The 26,629-nt window shown below is 39.8% G+C and overlaps 2 protein-coding genes across 2 annotated transcripts; both read left to right on the top strand.

Annotated features, from left to right (window-relative positions):
• Positions 1–11: 11 nt before the first annotated feature.
• On the top strand, positions 12–11,951 carry fbln5 (fibulin 5). The gene is made up of 11 exons (XM_003445420.5): positions 12–486; positions 667–721; positions 943–991; positions 1,189–1,461; positions 6,867–6,989; positions 7,597–7,713; positions 7,816–7,932; positions 8,312–8,434; positions 8,655–8,781; positions 8,895–9,090; positions 11,198–11,951. Exons 1-11 carry the CDS (start codon positions 443–445, stop codon positions 11,357–11,359), a joined length of 1,386 nt encoding a protein of 461 aa, XP_003445468.1. The 5' UTR covers positions 12–442; the 3' UTR covers positions 11,360–11,951.
• Positions 11,952–12,559: 608 nt separating this feature from the next.
• tc2n (tandem C2 domains, nuclear) lies at positions 12,560–25,064 on the top strand. The gene is made up of 12 exons (XM_003445421.5): positions 12,560–13,001; positions 13,958–14,032; positions 14,120–14,281; positions 15,111–15,281; positions 15,685–15,764; positions 18,122–18,179; positions 18,741–18,841; positions 19,394–19,510; positions 19,607–19,798; positions 23,096–23,210; positions 23,316–23,512; positions 23,672–25,064. Exons 2-12 carry the CDS (start codon positions 13,966–13,968, stop codon positions 23,780–23,782), a joined length of 1,371 nt encoding a protein of 456 aa, XP_003445469.1. The 5' UTR covers positions 12,560–13,001; positions 13,958–13,965; the 3' UTR covers positions 23,783–25,064.
• Positions 25,065–26,629: the final 1,565 nt, after the last annotated feature.

Below are 26,629 nucleotides of genomic sequence, written 5' to 3'. Positions count from 1 at the left end.
AGGCTCTGTGTGTAAGCTTTATGCTTTTCTGCCTCCTAACCGCCCAGGAGAAGCCGCTTGTCGGAGTGAGCGCGCCGCTGTGGGGCCGCCGTCTCCGTGCGCTCTGACTGGAGGGGGCTGGCTCTCCTGATTGAATCCAGCTGTTGGGAAAGTGCTCGGAGGGGGCCCGTTAATTTGCATTGCTAAATAATCTGTAGCGCCGACAGAGCGGGGAAGAAGCAGAACAGTCCATTTTGAAAAAGCATTCTTCCAACACTTGGTCAATGTACTGGAGCTTCAGCTTGACCAGGCAGCGGTTAATGAAAACCTGGTGTCGGCTTTCGCGTAAAGGCGCATAGTTGGGGGTGGTGGTGAGAGCCCTGCTGAGTAGTGGCGAGGGGATTCAAATTTACGGGTCGTTTCAAATCTTTCCTTTGAGAGAACTCAGTTGGAGTCGTAAACCATGCATTTAGAGAGACGTGGCTTCAGGTTTTGCTCTCCTTCAAGGTCAGTAGTCTCCACTTTTATTTTCTCCGCAGGCATCTTTTGCGTAACGGACTCTTTTTTTTTCCCTCTTTAAGTTGCATGTTTGAATGAATATGAGAAGAATGCCTGTATCAAGTTCCTGTTTTCTTCTGCGAGCTCCTTCCGAGAAGAGCCTAAAAACGTAAAATTTCCTCTTTGCAGGATGCTGACAGCGCTGGTATTTATTCTGCTTTGTGTCCAGCCTGGGCGCGGACAGGTAAGACAACACCTTCATCCATTTAGTCTAAGGCTTTTATCACTCAACTAAAAAGTTGCTCTGAAACTTACCAAAACCAATAAAGACGCAAATGCGTCTTTGATGCAAGCTAATATATTTATGCATTAAAATATATATTCTTCTCATACTAGTTTGACATCTCAGCAAATGAATGCGTTAAAAAAACATGCTCAAACCGCATTTTGATCACTTCTCCTCAGACCTGCACAGAAGGTTTCGCATATGAACGCAGGACAAGACAGTGTATAGGTGAGTGGCATCACTCCTGTGGCTTTTTTTTTTTGCATCGAAAAGTTACATTTATAGAACAAACAGACGTGTCTGGAATGCAAACACGGTGTGCGCAAGAAAATCAAATCCCAAAGGACCGGGATGGGTTGTAGCACAGATTCACACATGCTCCGGATGCAAGAATGTCCTTATCAGTGCACGGCTCTGTATTCCAGATGTAGATGAGTGCCGTACCATGCCAGATGCTTGCCGAGGAGACATGCGCTGTGTGAACCAGAACGGAGGTTACCTATGCATCCCGAGGAACTTGTACAACCAGCCTTACAGACCGGATCCCATAGTGCCTGAGCCGGTTTACCCGGACCCCTCAGCTGGAGACTCTTTCGTCCAATCTCCCCCAAGATCTGTGGAGCCCAGCTACCCAAGAGTGATCAGCACTGCGCAATGTATCCTGGGATATGCTCTTGCAGAGGATGGCACCTGTAACGGTTAGTAGGAGTCTGCAGTTTGTTCTCACTGGTCTAAGATATTTACTACCACAAGTAGAATATAGTAATGTGTAAACTTTTTGAGCTACCCCTGATTTCTTTATATTTTGAGAAGAAAATGAGAAATAATTGCAATAATTTATTAAAACAGAAATAAAGGTACAAATACAGTTTGTACAATTTGAATAAGCTTGAAAGTCAATATTTAAAATGAAAACCTTTATTCTTTACACAGTGTGAAGTCTCTTAGGCAAGATTTCTTGTTATTTCTATAAGCAGTCTTCAGGAATAGTTCTCCCGGCTTCTTGAAGGACATTCAAAGCTCTTCTTTGGATGTTGGCTGCCTTTTGTTCTGTTCTCTGTCCAGATGATCCCACACTGCTTCAGTAACTTTGAGGTCTGGACTCTAGGGAGGCCAATTTATGACTGATAGTACTGTGTGTTCTTCTGTCCAGATATGCTTTTCCTGCATTGGCAGTGTGTTTGGGATCATTGTCATGCTGAAAAATGAATTTATTGTCAACCAGAAGCTTTCCAGGTGGTATTTCATGTTGGATTTAAATCTGATGGTGCTTTTCAGTTTTCATAATTCCATCAGCTTTGATGAGATCTCCAACACCACTGGTTGAAACGAAGCTCCAAACCATGACAGAGCCTCCACCGTGTTTTACAGATGGCTCACAAATTACTGTTGTAGCTTTCTCCTCAACTCCCTCAAATTTCTCCCTCAAGTTGTTTTCAGTTTTAGGGGGAAAAACATTGGATTCATCACTCCACAAGACCTGTTCCCACTGATTTTCAGTCCAGTTCCTGTATAATTTGACATACCTCAGTCTTTTCTCCCTGCCTCCCTTCTTTAAGATGAGCTTCTTGAAATCCATCCTTCTACTGAGAACATTTCTGATGAGGCTTCAGTGAACAGTAGATAGATCAGCTGAAGGTTTAGCTGCACCTCGCAAGTCCTGTGACAGATCTTTGCTGATTTCCCCACCCCCTATTTCTTAAGGACATGACATTCAAATACTGTCTCCACTTGTGCAGTTAGCTAATTTTTTTTAAGGACAGACTGCACACCACGCTGAGGTGTGACAAGGTTTCAACTAATAGCTGCTAGTAGTAAAAAGTGCAAAAAACTACTTTATGTCTTCAGACTGCATTATCTTTGGCATTTCTATTAATTCAACTAAAGAAGTTTGAACAAATGATGTGTTTTTGTGACAGACTGCTATTAACAAAGTGCCTGCTCAGTTATCTGTTATGTGTAGACAAAACACTGGTTTATCCCTTGAGTTAGGTGCCTTGTTATGTTTGAATAATTACACAGGTCCGTGTTAAGGTGACTAACAAACAAACACAAAACACATTCCTCTGAAAATGTTCAAGGACTGGACTGAAAATGAGTGAAAAAGCAGCCAATGACCTTCAGAAAGCCTGGATAACAGTTGCTCAAGACCCCTTAAAAAAGGCAAGAAAGTCTGGTCCTTTGAAAGCAAAATATAAGGGAATGAGAGCCAGCTCAAGACTTTTGCAAAGTACTGTAACTCAACATTGTACTTTAATACAGCACTGGAATAAATGTACTGCATGTTTTTCAGTCTGATTTCATTCCCCAGTTGTTCCATATGGGGCTGGTCACCTGCTTGAAGCCAGGATTATACTTGCAGTTTTTCTTATTATACAACCTTTTTTGTCCATTTGGAGGAAGCCAGTGCAGTCACTACTCTATTTAGAAATGATCTGGTAATTGCTAATGGGTTAAATCCTGATAATCATAGGGTATGTGGTTGTCTGTACAAATCATCATGTACACCCTCTGATGACGAAATTTGCATCCATTAGAAATTGATGTCACTTGGACGCTTGCATACTTGCGCATGCAGAAAGTATTAACTCTGGGCTCAGGAGAACTCCCGTAGCTGCGGTTCAGTCATACGAGACTGACTCATAAAAAGTTCTGCTGAAAACTTCACAATTCTTCTGTTCAAGCCAATTTAAAAAATGAAGTAAACATTGGTCGAGCCAAGTCTTTTGTTCGTGTTCATCAGAAGTCCCCGAAAGTTCAAAGTTGCTTATTGTTTTCAGTCATTTGCCTACATCAGTCTGACAAAATGCTTGTTTGATTGTTCACGGTGGGTCAACATTTGCGCCCATTCATCACAGTGAGGGAATGTAACCACAAGCAGGGAAGTGGGTTTAGATTCCAGCCTTTCTATTAAAAACAAACAAACAAAAAAAGAAAAACACTGAAATTCCCCAACTCTATTTCGGGACTGAAGACATGTAATTATTCATAAATTCCCCATCAAATGTGTGGTCATCTTGTAACCTCTCTTGTAAATTACCTTACCCTTAAAGAGTATTCTAACCTCTTAACTGATATATGAATGTCAAATTTGATTTTCTGGAGTGTTTTTCTTACCACAATCGCAGCTTTTCCCTTTGCTGCCACTCTAATGCATCTTTAAAGTTACTTCAGGCAAGTTATGAAGTCAAATTTCAACCAGGATCCCTGCAGATTAGCTGATCAGCAATCACCTGGCAAATTTCATCATAGGGCGTGAAGTTACTGCACATCTGCAAGTTGCTTTGCAACCCATCTCTGCCAAAGCTCATTTTTAGTCTGTGTCACTGCTTGCAGGAGATATAAGGGTGGAAGGTGTCTATCCGCGGCTGCAGCTGTTTCTGGTCTTGAGGCTCTTAACTGGATTTCAGCAGTGGCTGAAAAATTTGAATGTTTTGCAGAATATAGTTTTGACATCTGCCACCTGCTGCTGTTTATCAGATATTAGAGTGAAACTATGAACGAGGTAACATGAGTGGAAAAAGATAGATAGGAATTCAGTGTGGTTAAAATCCAGAGGAATACATGAATCCATCGCATCACAGGGACAGATGTTTTTTAGTGTTTTGTGCTGCAGCCTGTCTGCTGTCACCCCACCGACCCAGAGGCCCGTTTAACTTTTCAAAGCGAATAAATGTCATCTTTTTTAATTGAGCCATTTGAATTTCACAACTTCAAGAGTTCCCAGCTGTTAGATAAACACTTCACAAACTTTCCTCGGTGGGTCTAACAGGGACAAGCTGTTAAAAAATGGGTTCCTTAAGGTCCATTTGGGGTGTTTTTCTGTCATTTTGGATAAATTAGCCATGACTGTGCTGGGAGGGGGATAATGTACATATGTGGTTCAGTTTTCCCCCTCCAAAGAGCGCTCTAGAAGTTCGCTCATGGACAAATATGGACTTTTTTTTCCTTTTTGTAGGGGAGAAGGTTCGTGATGGAATCAGCTTGCAACCTTGTTTGGGTAAACTATACCATGTGAGTGCCAAAAATGAGGTCATATGTTGCCAAATTTGTGCCCAGGCCAGGGCAAGAGAACAGGCATGCCTCTGTGGAGGCAACGACTCAGCACACCCCTGAAGGCTGGCACACTGTGTGTGCAGTGATGTAATTAGTTGCTGATTGATGCTGCTGTGGGGCAGAAAATACACAGACTGCGACTTCCCGTCTGAACCTGCAACAATTGTGGTTTTGTTTCTGAGTTAATGGCATGTCAGTGTTTCAAATGGAACCAGTCTGGGGGAACAATAGAAATGATAAGCTTCATCCTGAAGGTGCTGAATAAGGTTGAGCTTTCACTCTATTTAACCACACTATCTCTAATAAATGGACCGTAATAAAAGTGCTTACAGTTTACTTTCTAGACGAAACACACAATAATTAGGATAGATTAGGTTAGATCAAATTAACATTATAAAAATGACACCTGCTAAAAATCTGTTCAAAACTGTCATTGCTTAAGCACACTTTTTATTCTCTACCAAGTAAAAAAAGAGAGACCTTTAAATTTCAGATGCTGTGCTTTTCATCCCACGAGAGACTGTAATATTCATTTCAGCTCATAACTCAATTTTAGGGATTTGCAGGTTTTTACTGGAGTCCAGGGATTTACATGCTCCGTTGTGCCTTGAGAAAAGTATCCAGCCTTATGGACTTTTGAAACCATTGGGTAAACTCAAAAATGCACAACAGCTCATCTTTTAACAAAGCATTTTTTCTGGTAGTGAAGCTAAAAACTCTTATCCTTATAATCATTTCATTGGAATCTTGATAAAGAAAAGCAAGCTGGTTATGTGTCACTTACTGTTATTTTGAATCAGTTTGTTCAGCCATATGTGGTCAAGATCTTTCTGCATAGGAGTTTGGGGTTTTTTTTTAATCTACATCTGACCCTGTCATGTCTTCCCTGAAGCTGATCAGGACTGTCAGCAACCCCGAAACTCGTGGGCAGCTCATAAAACAGCCTATATAAGGAGGTGAACTGAAACGCTCCTGCAGCTTGTGTGTGTATATGTTGGAGATCTTCAGTAAGGTCTACACATGGGGTGCAGATGAGGGGCATTCAGGGAGATTTTCACTGGAAACTGTAAGCAGGTGCCGTGGCTGTGTAGCTTTTGGCCGGTGGCCTAATGCACTGGGTCTCCTCCACCCTTGTGAAGGGCCAGTGGTCCCAGCTGGCATAAAGGGCAACGGTCCCACAGACAGACGTTATCGCTTATCATAGCTGCCTGTTCAAACAAAAAAACAGGCTCCCACCCACTTCCCCCCACCGGTTTTCTAGAGATCGGTGACTTCATTGTCTGAGAACCATAAACAGAAGTTGGAATTTGCGATTTGTCGTATCCTCATAAGGGCATTATAATTTAGTGTATGAGTTGCTCCAGGGGCGTTGATGGAATTCAGACTGTAATCTGAGAAATCTGCAAACCTGTGTAGAAATGATCAGAAGCACTGAAATGTTAACTGTTTGGTTAAGAGTTTTTTGGGGGGGTTTTTTAAGCACAGGGCGATGAAACTCTGAGTGTTGGATAAACTGATTTTCAAACAGAAGATTGCTGGTGCAATCTCCAAGCCAGCAGGAAACATTTCACTAGCTGATGTGCTTTTGAGCAAGACACATAAGCATCAAATCCTGCAGTGGAGTTAGTCAGTAAAAGGTGAGGCGAAGGCTAAACCTATGTTTGGAATCAAATCAACTGACGTCCGAGAAGTGCAAAAAGCATAACTCCCACATGGAAATCAATATTATCAGTGTGCTTTTATCTCATCTGTTTGCTTTGATGTCATTTTTAAAATACCCATGCCTCACTTTATGAAATACTTTAGATGATACGTGATACTCTTCTCCCAACTCTCAACAAACTTTGAAAGTGTCTCTCTGGGCGTTACTTTTGTGTAGATTTGAAAGGCTAGCTGCCAAAATGTAACAGAAAAACATGTTTTTTGGGTTAATGTGCTAAACTTTTCTTGTTTTATGTCGCTTCTGCCTCTTTGAGCGTCCTTTTTAATTTTGTTGAATTTTGTTCATTTTTTCTCCTCTTTTTTTTTCTTTTCTTTTTTATTGCAGACATTGATGAATGCGAGACAAACTCTCACCACTGTAACCCCACCCAGGTCTGTATCAACACAGCAGGTGGCTACACATGCTCCTGCACTGAAGGTTACTGGCTCATTGGTGGACAGTGTCAGGGTGAGTCACTTTTTCCATGAAACTTCTTTAAACATTAGCATATATTAACAATGCACTTTACCCAATGGAATTCACATTGCATCACTGCAAATACTCTACAAAGTGCACTCAGAGTCGGTTTATCATCGTTCAGCCATCGCTCAATTACTCTGTGCAAATTATCAAATGAAAGGAAACTAGGAAAACAAGCACTGAGCATTTTAATTCAATATTTTCTGGTATTACCAAGTGATGCAAAAACTTTGTTTTTCTTCTTCAAGCATTAATAAATGCAATTGTAGTCTTGGACATGCAAAACCAGCAATCTATTACATCCTAGTACTAACCCTGTAAAAAGCATAGATCAGAGATCATGTCAATTTTTATGATCACTGTTGGATAATGCAGAAAAGTCCCTGCATGTACTTGTCCTCAATTAGAAAAGAAGAACAGCGCCCTCTTCATGCTTTGTGGTGCAATGCAGCTCAGCAGAGTCTGTTCAAATCAAAACACTAATCGTACATTTACTTACAGTAAACTTACCTACAGCACAATATGTATTATGGTCAGTGACTACCTTCTACTTTTTTTCAAAATTTTCTTCTTTGTTTTTCTTTTTTGGTACCAGATATTGATGAATGCCGCTATGGTTACTGCCAGCAGCTGTGTGCCAACGTGCCCGGCTCATATTCTTGTTCCTGTAATCCTGGCTTCATCCTCAATCCAGACAGCCGGACCTGTCAAGGTAAACACACTCACAAGCACCGGGCCACGGCTTTACAACAGAAAGAAGAACACTTGTATACCGCATACCAGTGTTGTTAACTTCCAGCTTCTGTTGTTCCAGATGTGGATGAGTGTGCAGATGAACCTTGCAGTCATGGCTGCTTGAATACCTACGGGTCCTACATGTGCAACTGTGACGAAGGATTTGAGCTGGCATCTGATGGTACTACTTGCATCGGTGAGGAAGATTTTATTCTTTTGATATATCAATATTAATCTATCTTTGAAGCAGTGTGAATAATTGAGTCGGTAAAGAACCAGAAACTGAGATGCGTTTTTGTAAAAAAAAGTGGTATGACAGAGGTGAACTGAACAGAATAAAAATGTTTGCATTGGCAGCAGGATCACAGAGAGCAGGTGTGCTGTATGAGACTGGTTCCAGTTTATCACAGGCTAGGTCGACACAGTTTAGAAAGAGCAAGCTGCATGACTGAGACCGTGCAAAACATGCAGACTTCACTCAGACATACTGAGGCGGGCTTGCTTGAGCTTGAACACTGAACACTGTTGGTGCTGATGTCCTTTTCTGTGTTAATTCTGTTTCTTGTTTCGTGCAGACTTGGATGAGTGCAGTTTCTCTGAGTTTCTGTGTCAGTACAGATGTGTCAACATCCCTGGTTCTTACTCCTGCATCTGTCCACCTGGATATTATATATATGAGGATGGCAGGAGCTGTGAGGGTAAGAGGAAGAGGAACTCTCACACAGAGACATCATTTCCTAACTGAATGCATTAGTTTATATGATAAAGTTATTATTATTATCAGTTAAATACTTCTCTTGATTCAGGACACATGCATCTATTTCTTTAATATCAACATTGTTGAAGCTTCTTTTTTTGTTTCTCTCATGATGATGATGTTTTAACTGACTTTGATTGTTGTGTGTTTGATTCTTAAAGATATCAATGAATGTGACACTGGTAACAACACCTGTACAACAGCACAAGTGTGTTTCAATTTCCAGGGAAGCTATACATGCCTGAATACTTTACAGTGCAACCCTCCTTACGTCGAAGTTAGTGACAAGTGAGTTTTACTTCTTCATTTTCTTCTTTTAACACCAAATTATAAACTGTTTCACTGCTTACTTTTTAATATATCCTCTAAAGCTTAAACTGACCGTGTCTCCTCCTTGGCAGTCAGTGTATGTGTTCAGCTGAGAACCCTGCCTGCAGGGATAAGCCCTTCACTATTTTGTACCGACACATGGACATGTCGTCGGGGCGCAGCGTGCCTGCAGATATCTTCCAGATGCAGGCCACCACGCGCTATCCCGGCGCCTTCTACATCTTCCAGATAAAGTCAGGCAACGATGGGCGAGAGTTTTACATGAGGGTAAGTTTTTCAGAGACCCATCAACAGAAGATATGGCAGATGGAAGACTTTAATGCACTGAATTAATGCAAAGTAACACAATAAACGAAAGTGGTCCCCCGCTCCTACAGAAACACAAACTCTGTTGATGGGGAAATTCAAGGAAACTGCAGAACTCGGCAGGAAAGGAAATGACAGTAGTGTTTGGTTGTTAAAGAATGCAGTCCAGAAACTCCACAGCTGTGACTGTTTAGTTACCAAAGATGTTTCCAAAATCAGTCTTGGACTTGTCCTAGATGATGATAATTCACCAGCTTAATAGTGAGCAAAACATATTAGAATCACTGCAAAGAAGATACCATGTGACGCAAAAAAATCTCCTTTTTATTGTATTGCATTTATCTTAAAGGTTAAGTAATGCAATGACATGACATTTATCTAAAAAGATGAATGAATACAAATTTATTCATAATGAAATACTGAAAACAACTGAAAAAATTATGTAAGTGCTTTACAAAAACTTTCATCTAAAAGATACATTTAATGTAATCCATCTTATTGATTCAGTCATATGATATAATGTAACAAACTCACATAGGCGTTTGACCTGCAGCACCTTTCCTTGTAATGCAGTATGATTTCCATCTAGTATTGGCACTTATCTAAGTGAATAGTATCAGCACTTCCTCGTATCATTACACAGTGAGATGATCAGGATTTGTTCACCCACAACACGGAGTAGGCTTATTTTAAATAGAGTCTTGGATTACTGTGACATGTAACCGAAAATACAACAAATAATTACACAAAGTTTTTGATCTTCATTCTAATACAAACCATATTCCCTCCACAAATTGGGACATTGTGTAAAATGTAACTTAAAACAGAATGCAATGATCTGAAAATCCAATACGCCCATATTTTAGTCATAATAGAACATTGAAAACATGACATTTTAAATTGAGACCTTTTGCTATTTCAGAAAAAAATGAGTTCATTTTGACTGTGGTGGCAGTAACATGTCTCAAAAAGTTGGGATGGGGGTAACAAAAGGCTGTAAAAGGAAGTGGTGCTAAAAAGAAACAGCTCGAGGAACAATTCACAACTAATGAGGTTAATTGGGAACAAGTCAGCTGATGTTCTTTTTATACCCAGAAGTAAAGATGGACAGAGGTTGACAAATCTGCAAAAAAGTACATCTGACTTACTGGCTGAAAACACTAGAGTATCATGAAACCAAAAATATGAGGACTTTTGAGCAGTCCAACATCCTCCATGAGACAAGAATGGGACAACATTCCTCTCAAAAGTCCAACAGCTGGTCTTCTCGGTTCCCAGATGTTTACAGACTGTTGATAAAAGAAGGGGGGCTGCTACACAGCGGTAAACATAGCGCTGTCCTTTTCTGAGATGTTTTGGTGTCATCAAATTTAAAATGAGCTCATAAGTGATACATTTTCTCAGTTTAAGCATTCGACATGGTTTCTATGTCGTTTTATGAGTAAAATGTGGGTTTATGAGGTTCTCGAATCATTGCATTCTGTTTTTATTTCCAGTTTGCACAGGACTGGTTTGATGTTTTAAAATAAAGACTCGAGTTTGTGCTCAGAGACAGAAAGAAAAAGATGGTAGTTTTGATCATGGGTTACAGTTAGGGTTAGATCCTTTTCTTTGTAGTTGTGATTATGATCAAATTCTGGATACTCGTCAAAGAAATGTCAGGTGTTTATATAACAGTGGCTATTTCCACTCAAGCCATTTTGAAATATCACAGGAGGAAAAAACTCACATGTAAGGAATACGGTTTATTTTGGATAAATTATAAATATATATATGTGTGTACCAAATGTTTAATGAGTTGTAAGAACCTGACAATGCAGAGTGCACCCAGTAGATGGCACAATAATTGTGTGTAATGTATCTGAAAAGCTGATTTTGCTCTACAGATAGATCAGAAATAGATCGGAAACTGCTAAGTTGACTTTCTAAACAAATGTGCTCTTGTTTTATTTACTGGAAGTTGTATAACCAGGCACTGAGCCACGTGTTTCTTCCGCTGTGTGCAGTAGTGTTTCCTGTAATTCATTCCTCACATTCCCCTTTTGTCTCTGTCCTCTTTCTCTTAAAGCAAACCAGTAATGTGAGCGCCACGCTCGTCTTATCGCGGCCAATCAAGGGGCCGAAGAAGGTGGTGCTGGACTTGGAGATGGTCACGGTCAACAATGTCATCAACTTCAGAGGCAGCTCCATCATCCGTCTGACAATATTTGTATCAGAGCATCCGTTTTGAGGGTCCCAAATGAACTTCGTTACCACAAAAGAAAGTCAAGCATGAAGCAGCTGTTTTCACCTGCAGCTGATGTAATAGTTTGCTTGTTGTTGTTTTTTCCCCCCCTCATTATGTCACCTTCGGTAGAGACACAACAGGACTCCGCTGAGATCAGCTGACGGGAAGACTTCCCCGTGCTGGAATCTCCACCCTTGTTTAATAGACACTGAGCTTTTATGACTGCGATATTGACTTTCAACACACAAACACACGCACACACAGACATGCAGGGATATTTATGGTGTACAATTTCCGACATCCTCCATTCAGAGGATGACCTGACAACAGCAACATCACAGAGAATCAGTGTATATACACACGAGCTTGTCCATTTGTCTGTGAATCTTCATCCCTTCACATAAGCTGTGAGTTTTATGTTGTCATTTCCTCTCAAGTGGCATCTGATCTTAGCTGACAAGAGGAGAGCCAGTTATCCGAAGCAGAAGTGTAAATGTGCATTTTACAGAGACAGTATTTGAAATGATGTAACAACAAGTCATTAACTGAATTATTGATCACAGTTTCTTTTTGACCAATAAACTTCTTCACCACACAAACAGCTGTCCCTGGCATGAGGCGGCTCCCAGACTAACGCATCACCTGGTTCTGTGGATACTCTGGGGAATTCGGATGGGGATTTTTTTGGCACTATAAAAAATTGTGAGATTATGCCAGTCCATTTTAGGGGTCACTTTAGCAAAAACTCCTGAAACAACAGCTAATTTTTGGATTATAATGTGGGACTGTGATACATTTTGAATTACTGGATTACACATATATACAAAACTGTCAGTTTGGGATAAGTATGGGTTTATAGCAGCACTTATTTGGGTATCAGAATTTGTAAAAAGGGCATATGCATAAACCTTTGAATGCTATACCATGTGAGGGTTATTTGATATGGACATTACAGCAACACTTGTTTTGAATATGGGGAACCACATTTTTAACACCTCATCTAATTTTTTTTCAGGATCTAAACAGTTAATAGATTTGAGGGGTGACTGAGAAAATTTGCGGGATTTGGGCACACATGACAGTTTTTAGGTACATAAAGAAAAAATGTATATATTTATATATCAGCAAATGTTTTGCAATCAGCGAATTCAGTCTACATTAATTAATTGGGTAATATGTCAAGTATAGGCGACTTAGAAGGATAACAGTAGCCCGAGAAAGTTATGATGTGTCTTCTTTCAATTTCTTATTTGCGTCATTGTTATCTCAGAAAGGAGCTGTAAATCTTGATCCGGGGAGATGGCCAAGTTTCTGCTGAGATGATGCACACAATGCAAACATATCGACCGAGGATGAAAAGAAACAAAGGAAAGTAAGCACACAGCGATAAGTGATAAACAAAAAGGTGAAAATAGAAAGGGTTGTGATCACAGCTGTTCGGGGAAGGAAGGAAGCGCTACTGTCAGTTCGGGAATGACAGATGAGAAACGCGTGGGCGGGAGTAAGAGAGGGAGGGAGGCAGACCTGGAACGAAAGTCAGCCTTAAACCTGAGCTCGGTGGCATTTCTCTCCCGCCTGCTGGTGAGTGTGAACCTCAGGCCTGGGTGGTCGAAGCGGATCCTCGTTAAATGAAAACAAGGCGTCGGTAAGTTTATTTTATAAACTTTTTGTGTGTGTGCTATGTTTGGTAAGTTAAAGTGATGTTTGATGATATGCTATTTTTAGCGTTGGCCAAAGTCACACCTACGGAAATTCCTCCATTCACTAGCAGCCCAACTGGTTTATTAAATAACTAGTTATTCAGTTTTAAGCGGTGAGTTAATCAATAATCCCGGTTAAGCCGAGCCCCCTGAAGAAAGTCATGGCAGTGAATGTAGTTGTTTGTTTCTGGGGACTATAGCATAGTTATAGAAGTGGTGTGGAATGACTGAAATATATTATGTTTTATGTTTATTATGATTTTTTATGTGCTCCTAATTTGAGCAGTTAAAACAACATATTTTTTAATGTATCCGATTTATAAAGTGTGGTCACACCATAGCAACAGGTATTTATACCACATTTAGGTGGACTATCAAAAAATGACATGTTACCAAATTAAATTTTGGGGTGATATGAGGGGACCTTGAGATCTCAAAGATATCAAAGAGTGGAATTCAACAGGTAGAAAATCTTTTCGAACAGTCTAGCCTAACACACTCTGGCAACTGCAGAGCAGGTAAACAAGTTAAACAAGTTCAGAACAATTTTTGGGACTTTCCTAAAATTTATGAGACTTGTGCAAGCAGACTATTTGTTTTGAAGGTGGTGGTTGCGGCTCAGGAAGCAGAGCAGGTCATCCACTTATTGGAAGGTCACTGGTTTAATCCCGGGCACCTCGAGTCTGCATGCTTGCGTGAATGTCAGAGTAACTCAATGACTGAGGCTTACAGATCAAAGTGCTTTGAGTGTTCAGTTAGATTAGAAGTTGCAAACCCGGGTCATTTTGGCATGTTCCATGAATAATTTTTGGCTTTGGCTTGTTATTGTTAGCCACCTTGTTACTGTTTATCATGCAATCTGCAACTACCACTTTCTATTTCAACATTTAAATATTTCCAGATTCAGCCATGGAGTGCATCAAAAACTGCTGCAAGAACTTCATGAAGAAGAACGAGCAGGAGCGGGAGACCCAAGGTAAGCTGCCGTCCTGCACAGATGTGTATCAGACAGGTTTTAACAGACCTACTTGTGTCTTACTGAATAATGTCTTCTGTTTTAAAGTGATTGCACTGAAGATGCCCCCTAACACAGCAGCAGCCCCAGGACAAAATGTATCTGAAGATTACTTACTTTCCAAGATGCCCCCAGATGGCAGAGAGGTTCCCTTTGTTGTGCCGACCTATGTCCAACCCAACTTCCCTAATTTACAGGCTGAGCCACAGAGTACGTACTTGTATGATGATTTAAAGAGTCAAACAGTGATGATCCAAATTAGTAGCATGTGAGAGGATAGTGATGACTTATAGGATGGGCTGGTAAATAATGATGATTCCATCATAATTGTTGGAAGGTCTCCAATGAGCACACAGCATGTAATGATACTTCCAGTAATGAGACTGAACTGTTGGTTTTGGTTGTGTTTCATATCAATATTTAAATATATGCCTTAAGAGTTACCCTAAAAGCAAAACATATAAACTAACAGACAAACTATAAATTAAAAACTGCTGTTTCTAACTTTTTTTTTTGGACTTGCTGTACCGGAATGTGAGTTAACAAAAATGACTTTAGCAGTTGGTGATTGTTTGCCAAATCTGACTCAGAGTTGGGCTGAATTGCTTCTAAATGAAGCTGACTTTATGCTCGACTCAGCCCATGTCCACACTCACATTCCAGGGAATATCACACCAACACATACTGACTTAGAAGTTTACACCTCAAAAAAGATCCCATGGTTCATTTAAGTGGTCCTGAAATTAATTCACTCTTAAAGTCAACAAGAAGCCCCACAAGACAGATAAGTGAAAGTTACACAACATGCCTCAACCCAGGGTTAGTTTGACGCAAAGGCTACGGCGAACAAACAGAATCTAAACTGCAGTAAACCTATCTCAGGGATTATTAAGATATTATCGGCTCTCTTCAATGCACTGAAGTAAAAGCATCAAGGCACTTTGTTTCTTGATGAATAGCTATTCATACTTGTTAGAGATACAGAGAACAATAATGTGCTTAAAGCATGATAACAACCAGCTGTGCTGTTTGCTCGCAGGTTCAGCCCGGTGCACATTTGCAGCAAGGAAGGCAGAGCTGGTCAGCACCACTCCCTTCATCTACTACCCCGAGTCCTTCTTCCATCAGGGTCACATGGCAGAGCACATCTCCCCCGGCTCGAGCCGCCGAGACACAATGAAGAAGAGAAGCTTTGGTCCACAAAGCCCAGGTACCAAATTCCAGAAAAAATGGTATTTTGTTGTTTAATATGAAACATAAAAGACTGATGACCTGTCCAGGGCGTACCCCACACCCACCTCTCACCTAATGGCAGCTGGGACAGGCTCCAACTCCACCATGATCTTATTTTGGATAGGTGGAAGAAAATGGATAGATGAACGGAATATGAAACAATAATTTGGGAATGATTTAACTAAAATTGTAGTAAACATATTACATAATAACAAAATTGGACATAAACACATGTTTCATCTTAGTACTGAGTAGTTTATTCAGTAGTTTACTGAGCTCTACCTGAACTCGTCAACAGATTGCTGCAGAGTGAAGCATGAAAACCAGAATTATCTCAGGATTGAAACAGCTTCAAAACATCTTTTTATCTTTTTTCCCAGGTTGGAATATGAAGTTGGGTGGCCAGGAGCGACTGAGCAGCTCCATGTTTGATTTGTCCAACCCCCAGGGTCACATGCAGGTGAGACTGTCCTCTATCTAATCTGTATTCACACAGAATTCTCACCTTGTCTCAACCTAGACTAAATATAGTTTTTATAGTTTCCACTGTCCTCAGCAGCATAGTGGAGCATTGCAAACAAGGCTCAAAAGCTGGTATTTTGATTTAAGCAGCAAAGAGTGTAATGTGTACTATGTAATGCAGCTACCTCTATATTTACCATACAGGCATTAGATTGGTATGACTGCTGTCCCATAACACTTGGTAGAAAAAAGAAGAGAGAATAAGTGTTCTAAGATTAGTTAAGCCAAGTAGTTTTTATCAACTGATCTGGTTGTAATAAAGATGAAATTCTCTTTAACTTTATTACAGTCCCTTTTAGTTATGTAACTGTGTAATTTATTTAGGTAGGATTCAGACTTCATTTAAAGCATTCAGTTACCTTCAGTCTCAACTAATAATCTATAGCTAAGATAAGCCTGTAATTTCGTTTTAAAATGCATCTGACGGGCATTATGGCGATGAATTTGAAAGTCGTGATTCATTTTTGGTCTTATTCTTCCCCTTTAGTGGCTATGATAAAATCTACTTCTGTTTGCCACATGTGGCCAGCTTTTCCGATTGAACATACCTGCTGATTGCCTATGATAAAGTGGACATTAATCAGTAATGCCAATTTAAAAAATGACCAGGTTGAGTTGGATTTCTTTGTTCAATAAAGGATGTGGTGTGACGCACCTGTCGTCAGCTCCTTGTTACTTTACATAAATAGTTGACTGTCTCTTACAATCAATCTAGTCACTCCCTAAACCTCAATAAACATTACAAAATGTCATTCAGAGCCCTCGCAGTGAAAAACGTCAGAGCAGTTTCTTCCTGGAAACTAACACAGATACATTTCTGTGCATTTCTTTTGGCTTGATGTGCTCAGTACAACATCCATTGCATGCACAACTGCAGTTAAATTACCATAGCTGTTTAGCTTAGTTGTTTAGTTTGACACCATCATGAGCAAACAAAAGCTTTATAGGCAGGAAATGCAAACCACCTTACTGGCAATAGATCTTACAGTAAACACAACAGCTTCAAAGAAACACTGATCTTAACAACCAAAGTGTGAATGCGACTAAGAAGCTGAGGATACTGCAGGGCAATCACAGGGGAGGCACACACCACACCATACTAAGTTTTTCTCCATCTTACTCTAAATGGCACCACGATTTATAAAATGAACAGCATGCTTTGTAAAAGAAAACTTAAAACTAGTCCATAAACTGATAAGCAAAATATCTCATTCTTGGTCCATCAAGCTTTTACAAACAGTGCTATGAAAAAGTGTTTGTACCCTAAATCAAGGACTCAAGAAATCAATTAAATAGCACCTGTCTGACAGGGTGAAGTAGGCACATTGATAACTCATCCAGGTAGTCACAGAACAACATTTAAAGCACTGCAAACCTCACTTGCCTCAGTTAAGGTCAGAGTTCATAATTTAATAATAAGAAAGAGACTGGGCCACAATGGCATCCATGGCAGATTTCCAAGGCGAAAACCACTGCTGACCTAAGAGAACACAAAGGCTCATCTCATTTTTGCCAAAAAACATAATGATGCCTGAGACTTTTGGGAAAGTATTCTGTGGACTGACGAGACAAAAGATGAACTTTTTAGAAGGTTTGAGCCCCTTTACATGTGGTGTAAAACAAACACGGCATTTTATAAAAGGAACATCAAACAAGTCAAACATGGTGGCGGTAGTGTGATGCATTGCTGCTTCAGGACCTGACGACTTGCTAAAGTTCACGTGGGTTATGTAACAGCACAATGATCTGAAAGTAAGTGCAGCAAGTCCACCTACGAATGTTAAAAGAAAAACACACAAAAAAGCCAAAAAAAAAGGACTGACCTCGTCAAAATCTCAACTAAAATCAGATTGACCTGACCTTAAATGGGCCGTTCACACTCAAAAACTCCTCCACTTTGGCCTCATTAAAACAATTCAGGAAAGCAGAATGAGCCAAAATTCCTACACAATGATGCGAATGACTCATTTTGAATTATGACAAACACTTGGTTGTAGTTCTTGCTGCAAGGTTGGCACAACCAGTTATTAGTTTTAAAAGGAATTACATTTCCATACAGGGCCAGGTAGGTTTGGTTATTTTACCCTTAATAACTTAATAACTGAAACTGTATTCTTAAAATTTCTTTGATGATAAGTGTGACACACAGGTGTTTATACCTACATTTATGCTCTTCACCATATTTACCTTGGCTAGAAATGTTTAGTGTTGTGCAGTCTGTGAATAAACTGTGTTGTACAGGAAACTGCAGAAAGTCTGGTCTCAGATGTGTTGTCTGTTCTGTTTTCTTTGCAGCACTTTGAGTCCCTCAGCAGTGCATCCTCCAAGATGAGCTCCATGACAAGCAGCCTGGGTAAACATCATACTAACAAACCTTTTTGTTCCAGCAGTTTTCCAACGTTAAGAGAAAAAGAGACTTTGAACCTTAGTTCCTGATATATAATGTTTCTGGGTTTTTCATACAGTCAAGCAAATCATTTGTTGGACAAAGGCACAGTTTTTGAAATCAAACAATCAAGATGTGATTGAAGTCAAGACTTTCAAAGGGTTTAATCAAAATGTAGCATTTACTGTTTAGGAATTTTCAGTGGTTCAAAAGTAACTGGAACAACAATTAAAATCCCAAATATAAGCATTGTTTTTAATATGTCAATGAAAATACTTTCCAGTCAATAATTGCTTGAAATTTAGAACTCATGGACATCACCATTTACTGTGTTTCCTCCCTTGAGATGCTCTTCTCGCCATTTAGTGCAGCCATCTTGATTCATTGCATGTTTGTAAATCTTTCTGCCTTGAGTTTTGAGTTTAATAATTGAAAAGCATCATCTTTAAAAACTTCAAATCATATTATACATAAGCTCGTATTTAAATGCTAACGCCTCATCCTGCTGTCTGTTTCCAAATGTTGCAGAGTCTGTCACCTTGTCTGGGGATGAGCGCGAGTTGGGGAAGGTGTGTGTCCGGCTGAACTATCAGGAGGCTCTGGAGCAGGTGTGGATCACCCTGGTTCAGGTAAGGTTACATGCAGTATGGAGGAGGGGGATTCAGGGACAAAAAGCCCCATTGTGGTCACTGGTAACATTTCTCAATGGACCCTCTGTGCGTCCAGAATACAGCTCTCCTTTAGCTCCTCTCAATGCTCTATTAACTCCGGCTCAGACACCCAGAGGGAAAAGTTCCTCTAAGGGAACTGAACGGTCCTAACTGACGTTACAATAGTTCCAACACGGTGAACATCGTCTAAGGAAGTGTATGTTTATTCAGAAATCAAAACCCTACACTAAATAAACTTCTGCTGCAGAGATGCACTCTTACTCCACAAGGTGTACTCTTCTGCCAACTTTGATTTAGGATTTGTTGTTGGTTTGGGTTTGTTTTCATCCTCAGATCACATTGGTGGCATTTGATCTTGCCACTGTTGTCTAACCTGAAGACTTTCTTAGTGCAAAAACCGAACTGTTTTTTTTTTTGTCTTTTGTTCCAAGTGGAGCGCTGTGGATAAAACCTTTGTTGTTCTACTCATAGATTGAACCACATCTTCTTTTTTTTTAAATTTTTTATCAGTGTTCAGATCTCAACCTTCATCCGGATGGAGGGGAGCAGCAAATGATTGGTTTCAAAGCAATCATTACCACCCCCAAACCTATACAGTTCAAGAGCTCAGTTAGAGAGTACTGTCAGGTATTGATGCTGTTTATATTTATTAAGTATTTATAGGCCCTTAAAGCGCTATTGCAGAACTACCTAATCTCTACTTTAACCTTTCTTTGCTTTCAGGATGTGTCCTTCATGGAGACCTTTGTGTTTGCGCTGCATCTCCAGCTGTTGCGCTGCAGCGCCTTGGTGCTGCGACTGCAGACACACAACCCCAAAAAACGTACGGTGGCAGAGTGTGTCCTTTCCCTGCGACACCTCGGTTCTCAGGAGGCAGAGCACTGGCTTGAACTCAACCCTCCGTCTAAATCTTCGGTAAGAGTTCACTGCATTGTTCATGAGACGGGCCTGTAGCACTGAAGCTGGGTTTATGGAGTGTTTGCTGTTTCTCTGATACTTTCTGTCACTGATGTGTTAAATAGTAACACAGGACAATTTTTTAATGACAATGAAAGACGTATACAGAGACAGTCAGTTGTTATTCTGTATCTATCTCTGCCAGTTTTGTTGCTGTTTTAGGGCAATGTTGCATCAGTATTTTTCATGAATGCTGCAGCTGTTTTTACTTTTATGTTAGCTCTAAGTTTTAGATAAGATTGTAAGTTATTTGAAAGCAAAGAATAAGAAAAGTGTCAACTACCATCTATGTGATTCGTACTTCGCCACAACTTTCCAACTCCTTTGGCCAAGAGGAAAAACTCTGTGTGGGAATTCCCTGGATTTTTACTGCCTATTCTTCACCATTTCCTGTGTTGGCTGCTTTCCTTTGTCACTTCTTTTAAAAGTATAGAAAATAAGGAGAAAGTGCTAAAGGTGCCTTGTAAAACTGTCCCCATGATGCATGGTAGCCCACTGACACACACTATCCTCTTGGCCTGAACAGAAAAATATTAATGCTGTGGCTGAATTTGTTGCATAATCACAGGAAAAATAGAAATGGAATTCATTTGTCATGGAATAAGGAAACAGGCTTTAACAATGAGAGAGTAAAAACCAGAAAGCATGTCCTGGAAATGTGAGACATGGAAAGTAGGTCAGACCTTAAACCACTTTACCAGTGCAGAGTGGTTTTGTTGATAAATGGATTTATGTCTGGCCAGTGATGGTAAAATACAAACTGTCTGAATAGTTGGAAAATCAGAGGGTGACTCATCATTAGATTTCAGAGGGACAAATTGATTCACTCGGTTATTTTACCCATCTGCTGGACACAAAAGAGTAAAATTGTCCAAATCACTGTCATTTAGAGGAGGCTCTTAAGGCTGAAGACAGCTGAACCCAATGAAGAAAAAAAAGTAGAATCATTAAGTGAGAAAACTGGTTTGCAGCAAGTTTAGGAGTTCTGAGAGGCCATGGTTAGGTCCATACGTTTTTGGACACTGAAGTGTGCTTTGTAGTTTTGCCTCTGTACACCACCGCAGTGGATTTTATCTCAAACAATCAATATGTGATTGAATTGCAGATTTTTAGCTTCAATTCAAGGGGTTTGTGTAAAAGAATTGCATCAACTGTTTAGGAATTACAGCAATTTTTATATAGTCCCCTTCTGCCTACTGATCAAAAATGGACCATTAAGGAGTTTCTTGGTCAGGTAAGGTCTGTCCCTTTATTTCTCTGCAAACCAAAACCTGTTAGAGAGATAGCAAAAACTTTAAGAGTGGGCATCAAAATAACACCAAAGGGCCTGAAAGACCTCATATCTTCATTTAAGAAAAACACATCTTCACAACATCTAACAAAGCTAAGAGGTAGGTTTTATCATTGTCGGGTGTTTATACACTCAAGAACAGGAAGGTCAGAAAACACCTAATAGAGCCGGCAAAGATCTGGGGAAAAGTCTTAGGACAGAAGGAATTTCTTACCTAGATTAACTTTTCCTTAGCATTTTATGATCCAAAGCTCCCCTACTGCCCTGAATATCTGCCAAACATGGTGGAGGCAACATGGCATGGTGATGTATGGATGTATGAAACAGGGCTACTAGAGTTTATTGATGACATGAATGCCTCTAGAAGCAGGATGGTTAGGGTTACGATGAACTGTGAAGTGTACATGGCTGTGCTCTGTGATACAGCCAAATTTTGCAAAACTCATTGCACAGCACTTCATATTACAAACGGATAATGACCTGACACATCCTGTAAAATCAACCCAAGAAATGGGATGTTCTTCAATGGCCTAGTCAGTCCACTGACATCAGCCCAACAGAGCAGCTTTTCCGTTACTGAAGACAAAACTGAAGGCAGAAAGATCCACAAATAAACAGCAATTAAAGATGGCTCCAGTAAAAGCCTGGTGGAGCATCTCAAAGAGGAAATGCAGCCATTGGTTAGATCTGTGGTTTCTAGATTTCAGGCACACATTGACTGCAAAGACTTCTCAACCAAGTATTTAAAACATCCCTTGTATTTCAGATTATTCAGCTTGTCCAGTTACTCTTGAGCCTGTGAAAAGTAAAATAAAATGGCTGTAATTACAGACTAGTTACTGAAATAGTTTTGTTGAACCCCTAAAGTCAAAGCCCCAAATCTGCACTTCATCTTGACTATTGTACAGAAACCAAATGACCAAAAATACTTCACTGTCCAAAAATATCTCATTATCAAAACTGTATTAATGTCTAAAAGTTGTTAAGAGTGTTGGTGATAATGTAAACATGTTGACATGTTGCCACCTCATCATCTATAGACTATGAGTTTCATCTTATTAAAAGACTAGCCTTCAGTCAACTTCTGTAGCACCAAACACAAAGTACAGCTGCTGATGTGAAGCCACTTCAGGATATTTGTAGGAGATGACGAAGCAAAATTGTACTTCATGTAGAAGAAATCAGGTCATTAGGGTTCATACTTCATGGAGCACGAAGTAAGTTTTGTTCCAGGCTGGCATTGAGACTGGACTTGCTCTCCAAAGATGCCTCTGAAGCATGATGAGATTCAGTGCGCTGGTGTGGCACTCAGTGTTGACAATATGGTGGAGATGGCAGTGAAGGGGAAAAAAACACAACACTGAGTAATGAAAGAAAAGTAACCGTGTCAATCTCTTCTTTGTTTTTAGCTGTTCAACAGGAACCTGTATGATGTCACTGCATTAGTTTTACAGCTGTTCTTCCTAACCAAACGCCTTATGCGCAACAGTGTTTAACTTGTTTTATTTATTTTGGATTATTAAATAACTCTACATAGCCTCCTTTGACAAACAGCCTTTATATTGTTTTAATTCTTTGAAATATGTCCTGTAACAAGAAAAAGCAGTAAAAGCACCTTGTAGTCTAAAGATCAAAAGCATACTCTATACTGTAACTGTAGCCACTTTACCATTATTAAAGCTCAATCTGTTGGAGCTTTCATGTTATGAGTGTAACTAAAACATGCCCTGACAACCTGCACTGACTACTTTAAAGGCAGAACAGTGGTTAAAGGTCAAAATACGCAAGACTGTAGCTACTTTGGGTCTAATTCACTAGAAACCAGATAATGGATGTTTACTTAAATATAAGGTGCAGAAGTGTGATGTTCTTATATGAGTACAGTGGGTTGCAAGAGGCTTGTTATTTCTTTCTAAATATCAGTAAAGAAAATGTAAAAGCTCATTGACGCCATTCTCTTACAGGTGTGCCACTCTGAGCTGCATCTTACTACATGCTTTCAGCCGGTGAATGGACGCATCCAGGTCCAGGTCCTTGCTGCTCAAAACCTCCCAGCGTCCTCCTCACCGCTCACTCAAGGTATCTGTAAAATACACATCTGTATTTTTCAATATTTAACCCCTAAAATAAGTAGCTTTGCAGCTTTAATGGTAACTTCTCTTCTCTTGCACCTATCCTCTGAAGCTTTTTTTGTCAAAGTTGAGATGACCCAGTTGGAGCAGGTGACGAAGAAGAAGACCCGAGTGCTCAAAGCCTCGGGAGGTCAGTGTCAGTGGGCTGAGACGTTTCACTTCCATCTGGCCATCTTAGACCACCCCTACTCACTGTCAGTGAAACTCTACAGTCGCAGCTCAGTCAGGAGGAAACAGTATCTCGGACAGGTGAGTTAGTTATGAGTCCCTTGGTGTATTTTATTAGCTTATTCTTTCATTACTTCTAATAGAATGAATAAAATTTCTTCTATTTTAGCCTAAAAGTCAAAATCAAAATGTTATTTGCAACAAACTGAGGAGTTGGCTCCTTCTCTGTGTCTGTGGCAGATTCAGCTGGGACTCAATAGCCCTATCCCAGAGGCTGTGGAGCAGTGGAAGGACACAATGGCTCATCCAGAGAAAGTGGTGGCAGCGTGGCACAGGCTGAGTTCTTCCTAAACCTCTTCTCCCGGCTACTTCTTTACGCACTACTGACATAGTGCTCTCGTGCAGCACATCTCGCTGTGCCCGCTTACTTTTCCAGTTGGCCAGCCACAGTCCTCTACGTTGACATAGTCAACTCTGATTGACCAGACTGTAAACTGATGAACGTGCTCCGAACGCTCTGGGAAATTTCCGCAGAGACAGCGCACGTGTTCACTGATCAGTTATAAATAAGGGTTTCGAACAAAGTGTAGATGGTCGAAAGGTTATTTTTTGTGTGTGTGTTTACTGTAGACTAAATGAAGGATATTTCTTAAAAACAGTAGAGCATTTGCTAAATTAACAATTCAATTGCTTAGCATTTAGCTGTACTGTACATAAGCTGTTTTCTGCAAGTTGCATGACGTGGAAGTATCACTGCTTTATGAGTCTGCTTCATTTGGCAAAGAAAGTTTACAAGCTGGAGAAAGGTGATAGGAAAACCATATTTACTTTTGTGGTTTCAGACTGTAAAGAAGATTCATCTAATAGTTTAAGGTTGGTGGTATTCTGTATTTTTAAAACCATAAAAATTCTGCTATTCAGTCACTTATTAACTAAAGATCTTTTAAAATTCTTTTAAAAAAGCCAGAAATATTTAGTGTCATTTATATTTTTTAAAGCAAGCTGGCTAGCATGATAAGACCACAGCAGAATGAAATGTCATAGTCTTAGGCATAAAATGCAATATTAAATGATAATTTCAAATAATTATAAAAGCTACAGAAAAATAGTATTTTCCTTTTAGTCCTGTGCAAAACTTTTGAGCCACTCATCATGTCTTTATATTTTGCTTCCATGGACTTACTTGTAATTTTAATAGGCTTTCAGACAGCCTTTCACAGCTTTTCTTTGGACACTGGCTGCTTTTTATTCTTGTACCTGACCAATTTCAGAGGAGCTTTTTATTTTGTTAGGCTCTAACAATGACATATGAATAAATCAGGCATAAGAAAAGGCACCTAACTTGAGGAATGAACAAGTGTTTTGTTGAAAAACCAATTTTAAGTTGTATCTCTCGGCACTTTGTTACTAGCAGTAACAAAGATTTGGCCATGGACCTCAATGTTATTGAAGCAGTGTGGGATCATCTTGACAGAGAACGGAACAAAACGCAGCCAACATCCAAAGAAGAGTTTTAAATGTCCTTTAAGAAAAACCTGGAGAACTAATTCTGAAGACTAGTTAAAGAAATGACAAGAAAGCTTGCCTAAGACAAATCAGACTGCGCTGAAAAATGAAGGTTAGTTTGGAGTAAGCTGTATCAGGGTTTGGTTACATATAAAATACTTACTAGTAGGATTGTCTTGTTGCTTATTTTTTTAAAATCTTTTTGGAAAAACAAAATATACGTCCTTTAAAATTCCCTAAATGTGAGCTAGAAGGCTTTCCCTTACCTTAATTTAACTTTACAAGGTGTCATGTTACTGGAGAAAACAGCGGCTTCTGTGTCAAACATTAGCTCTGTGCTTTTGATAAAAGCTGCTTTTTATATACTGAATGTAAATAAAAAGTGTTGAGTGTAAAAGTTTAGTGTAATAAAAAGTTTATATTGTTTGAAAATGTGAAGTGTGTTGATTGAAAAGACAGGTTTAAATACAAGTGGCACATATAAAAAAACAGACTGGATTACAGCATGTACTGCACATTACACTCGTTACTCACACTCTGCAGTATTTATGAGACAAGTCAACAACCATAAACCACAGTGCTACTATTGTCACTTTTTATTGAAGAAGCCTATGATTGAGAGATTGTCAAAGCAAACAGCAAGATAGTTATCCACAGTGTCCTCCCGGAAGGGAACATCCTGTTTTTTTCCCCCGATTTCACTGTTATTGGAAAGTAATTTAATGCCACTGCTGTATATGGCCAATTTTATCCTTATCTCTAGAGTGACTACAGAAAGGAACAATTGTCGTTAGTGGAAAAAGGACAATTTCCTGTGGCACTGAAATTTTACTCCAAGTAAATGTGCCCAAAAAGAAAGAAAAATATACAAATATGTGAATTTCTTTGAATTCTTTACTTGCAAGAAATGCTAATTTGCATATGAACTAATCAGTAGGATTTTTGACATGTGAATTGGTGCCATTTATCATCCCAAAGGGAACTCCTTTCTCTGTTTCAGAAAGCATGAGCTTGACCAGCGATGTGTTCTGTGTAACCAGCTGTGGTCACGCAAACACACACCCAACGAACAAAGAGTCTGTGAACCGAGAAAACAGTGAGTGTTTGTGCTTAAGTGTGCGTGACCAGGGCAACTAGGTGCACCACGTGGGCTGACCTGCGTCAGAGCGTCTCACATCCTGGCGTGCCAAAACACATTGTCATTTTATGGAAAATAATGTTTGATTTATGGTTAATGGTACACAGAAGGAAATTCAGACGGACATTTCTTATCTGTTAACAGGCTTTACACTCGGCTTTTATCTTAGATAAGTATGTTTGAGTCTGACTTAAGTAAGGCGCTTGTGTCTGAAAAAGCAGGATTTGCTGTTATTGTGTCTTCTGTGTGCTTAACAGATTCCTTTGGCTGGCTGCCATCTCGAGTCCACAGCACATTCCCATTTTGTCATGAATGCATGCTTAACTGTGCAGGTTTTCTCACCTGGGAGACACAGCAGAAAGTTTATAGGCGTGTGGAAGCAAAGAGCAGAGGCCCTCTAAAATCCTGGTGCTTTTCATGAAGCTTTCCAGCAGCTGTAGCCAATCGGCGTCTGCTAGACTTCACCTCCACTAACTGGGAGTCATTAACTAAAGCTCTCCATTGTGTTTGTGCTCTTTAGATCATGTTAATTGAATTATGAGAATATTTCATTC

Source organism: Oreochromis niloticus, linkage group LG19 (genome assembly GCF_001858045.2).
Source record: "Oreochromis niloticus isolate F11D_XX linkage group LG19, O_niloticus_UMD_NMBU, whole genome shotgun sequence".
In the NCBI taxonomy this organism is placed as follows: Eukaryota; Metazoa; Chordata; class Actinopteri; order Cichliformes; family Cichlidae; genus Oreochromis; species Oreochromis niloticus.
Note: the sequence above shows the minus strand (reverse complement) of the source record. Positions and strands in the feature narration are given on the sequence as shown.

What these genes read in the sequence shown, in the direction of transcription:
- tc2n (XM_003445421.5), top strand. Translation starts at nt 13,966, where the DNA reads ATGGAGTGCATCAAAAACTGCTGCAAGAACTTCATGAAGAAGAACGAG. An exon ending in TGTGGATCACCCTGGTTCAG is followed by an intron (nt 18,842 to 19,393) that starts GTAAGGTTACAT and finishes ATTTTTTATCAG; the next exon opens with TGTTCAGATCTCAACCTTCA. An exon ending in CAGTTAGAGAGTACTGTCAG is followed by an intron (nt 19,511 to 19,606) that starts GTATTGATGCTG and finishes CTTTGCTTTCAG; the next exon opens with GATGTGTCCTTCATGGAGAC.
- fbln5 (XM_003445420.5), top strand. Translation starts at nt 443, where the DNA reads ATGCATTTAGAGAGACGTGGCTTCAGGTTTTGCTCTCCTTCAAG. An exon ending in AGAGGATGGCACCTGTAACG is followed by an intron (nt 1,462 to 6,866) that starts GTTAGTAGGAGT and finishes TTTTTATTGCAG; the next exon opens with ACATTGATGAATGCGAGACA. An exon ending in TACGTCGAAGTTAGTGACAA is followed by an intron (nt 8,782 to 8,894) that starts GTGAGTTTTACT and finishes CCTCCTTGGCAG; the next exon opens with TCAGTGTATGTGTTCAGCTG.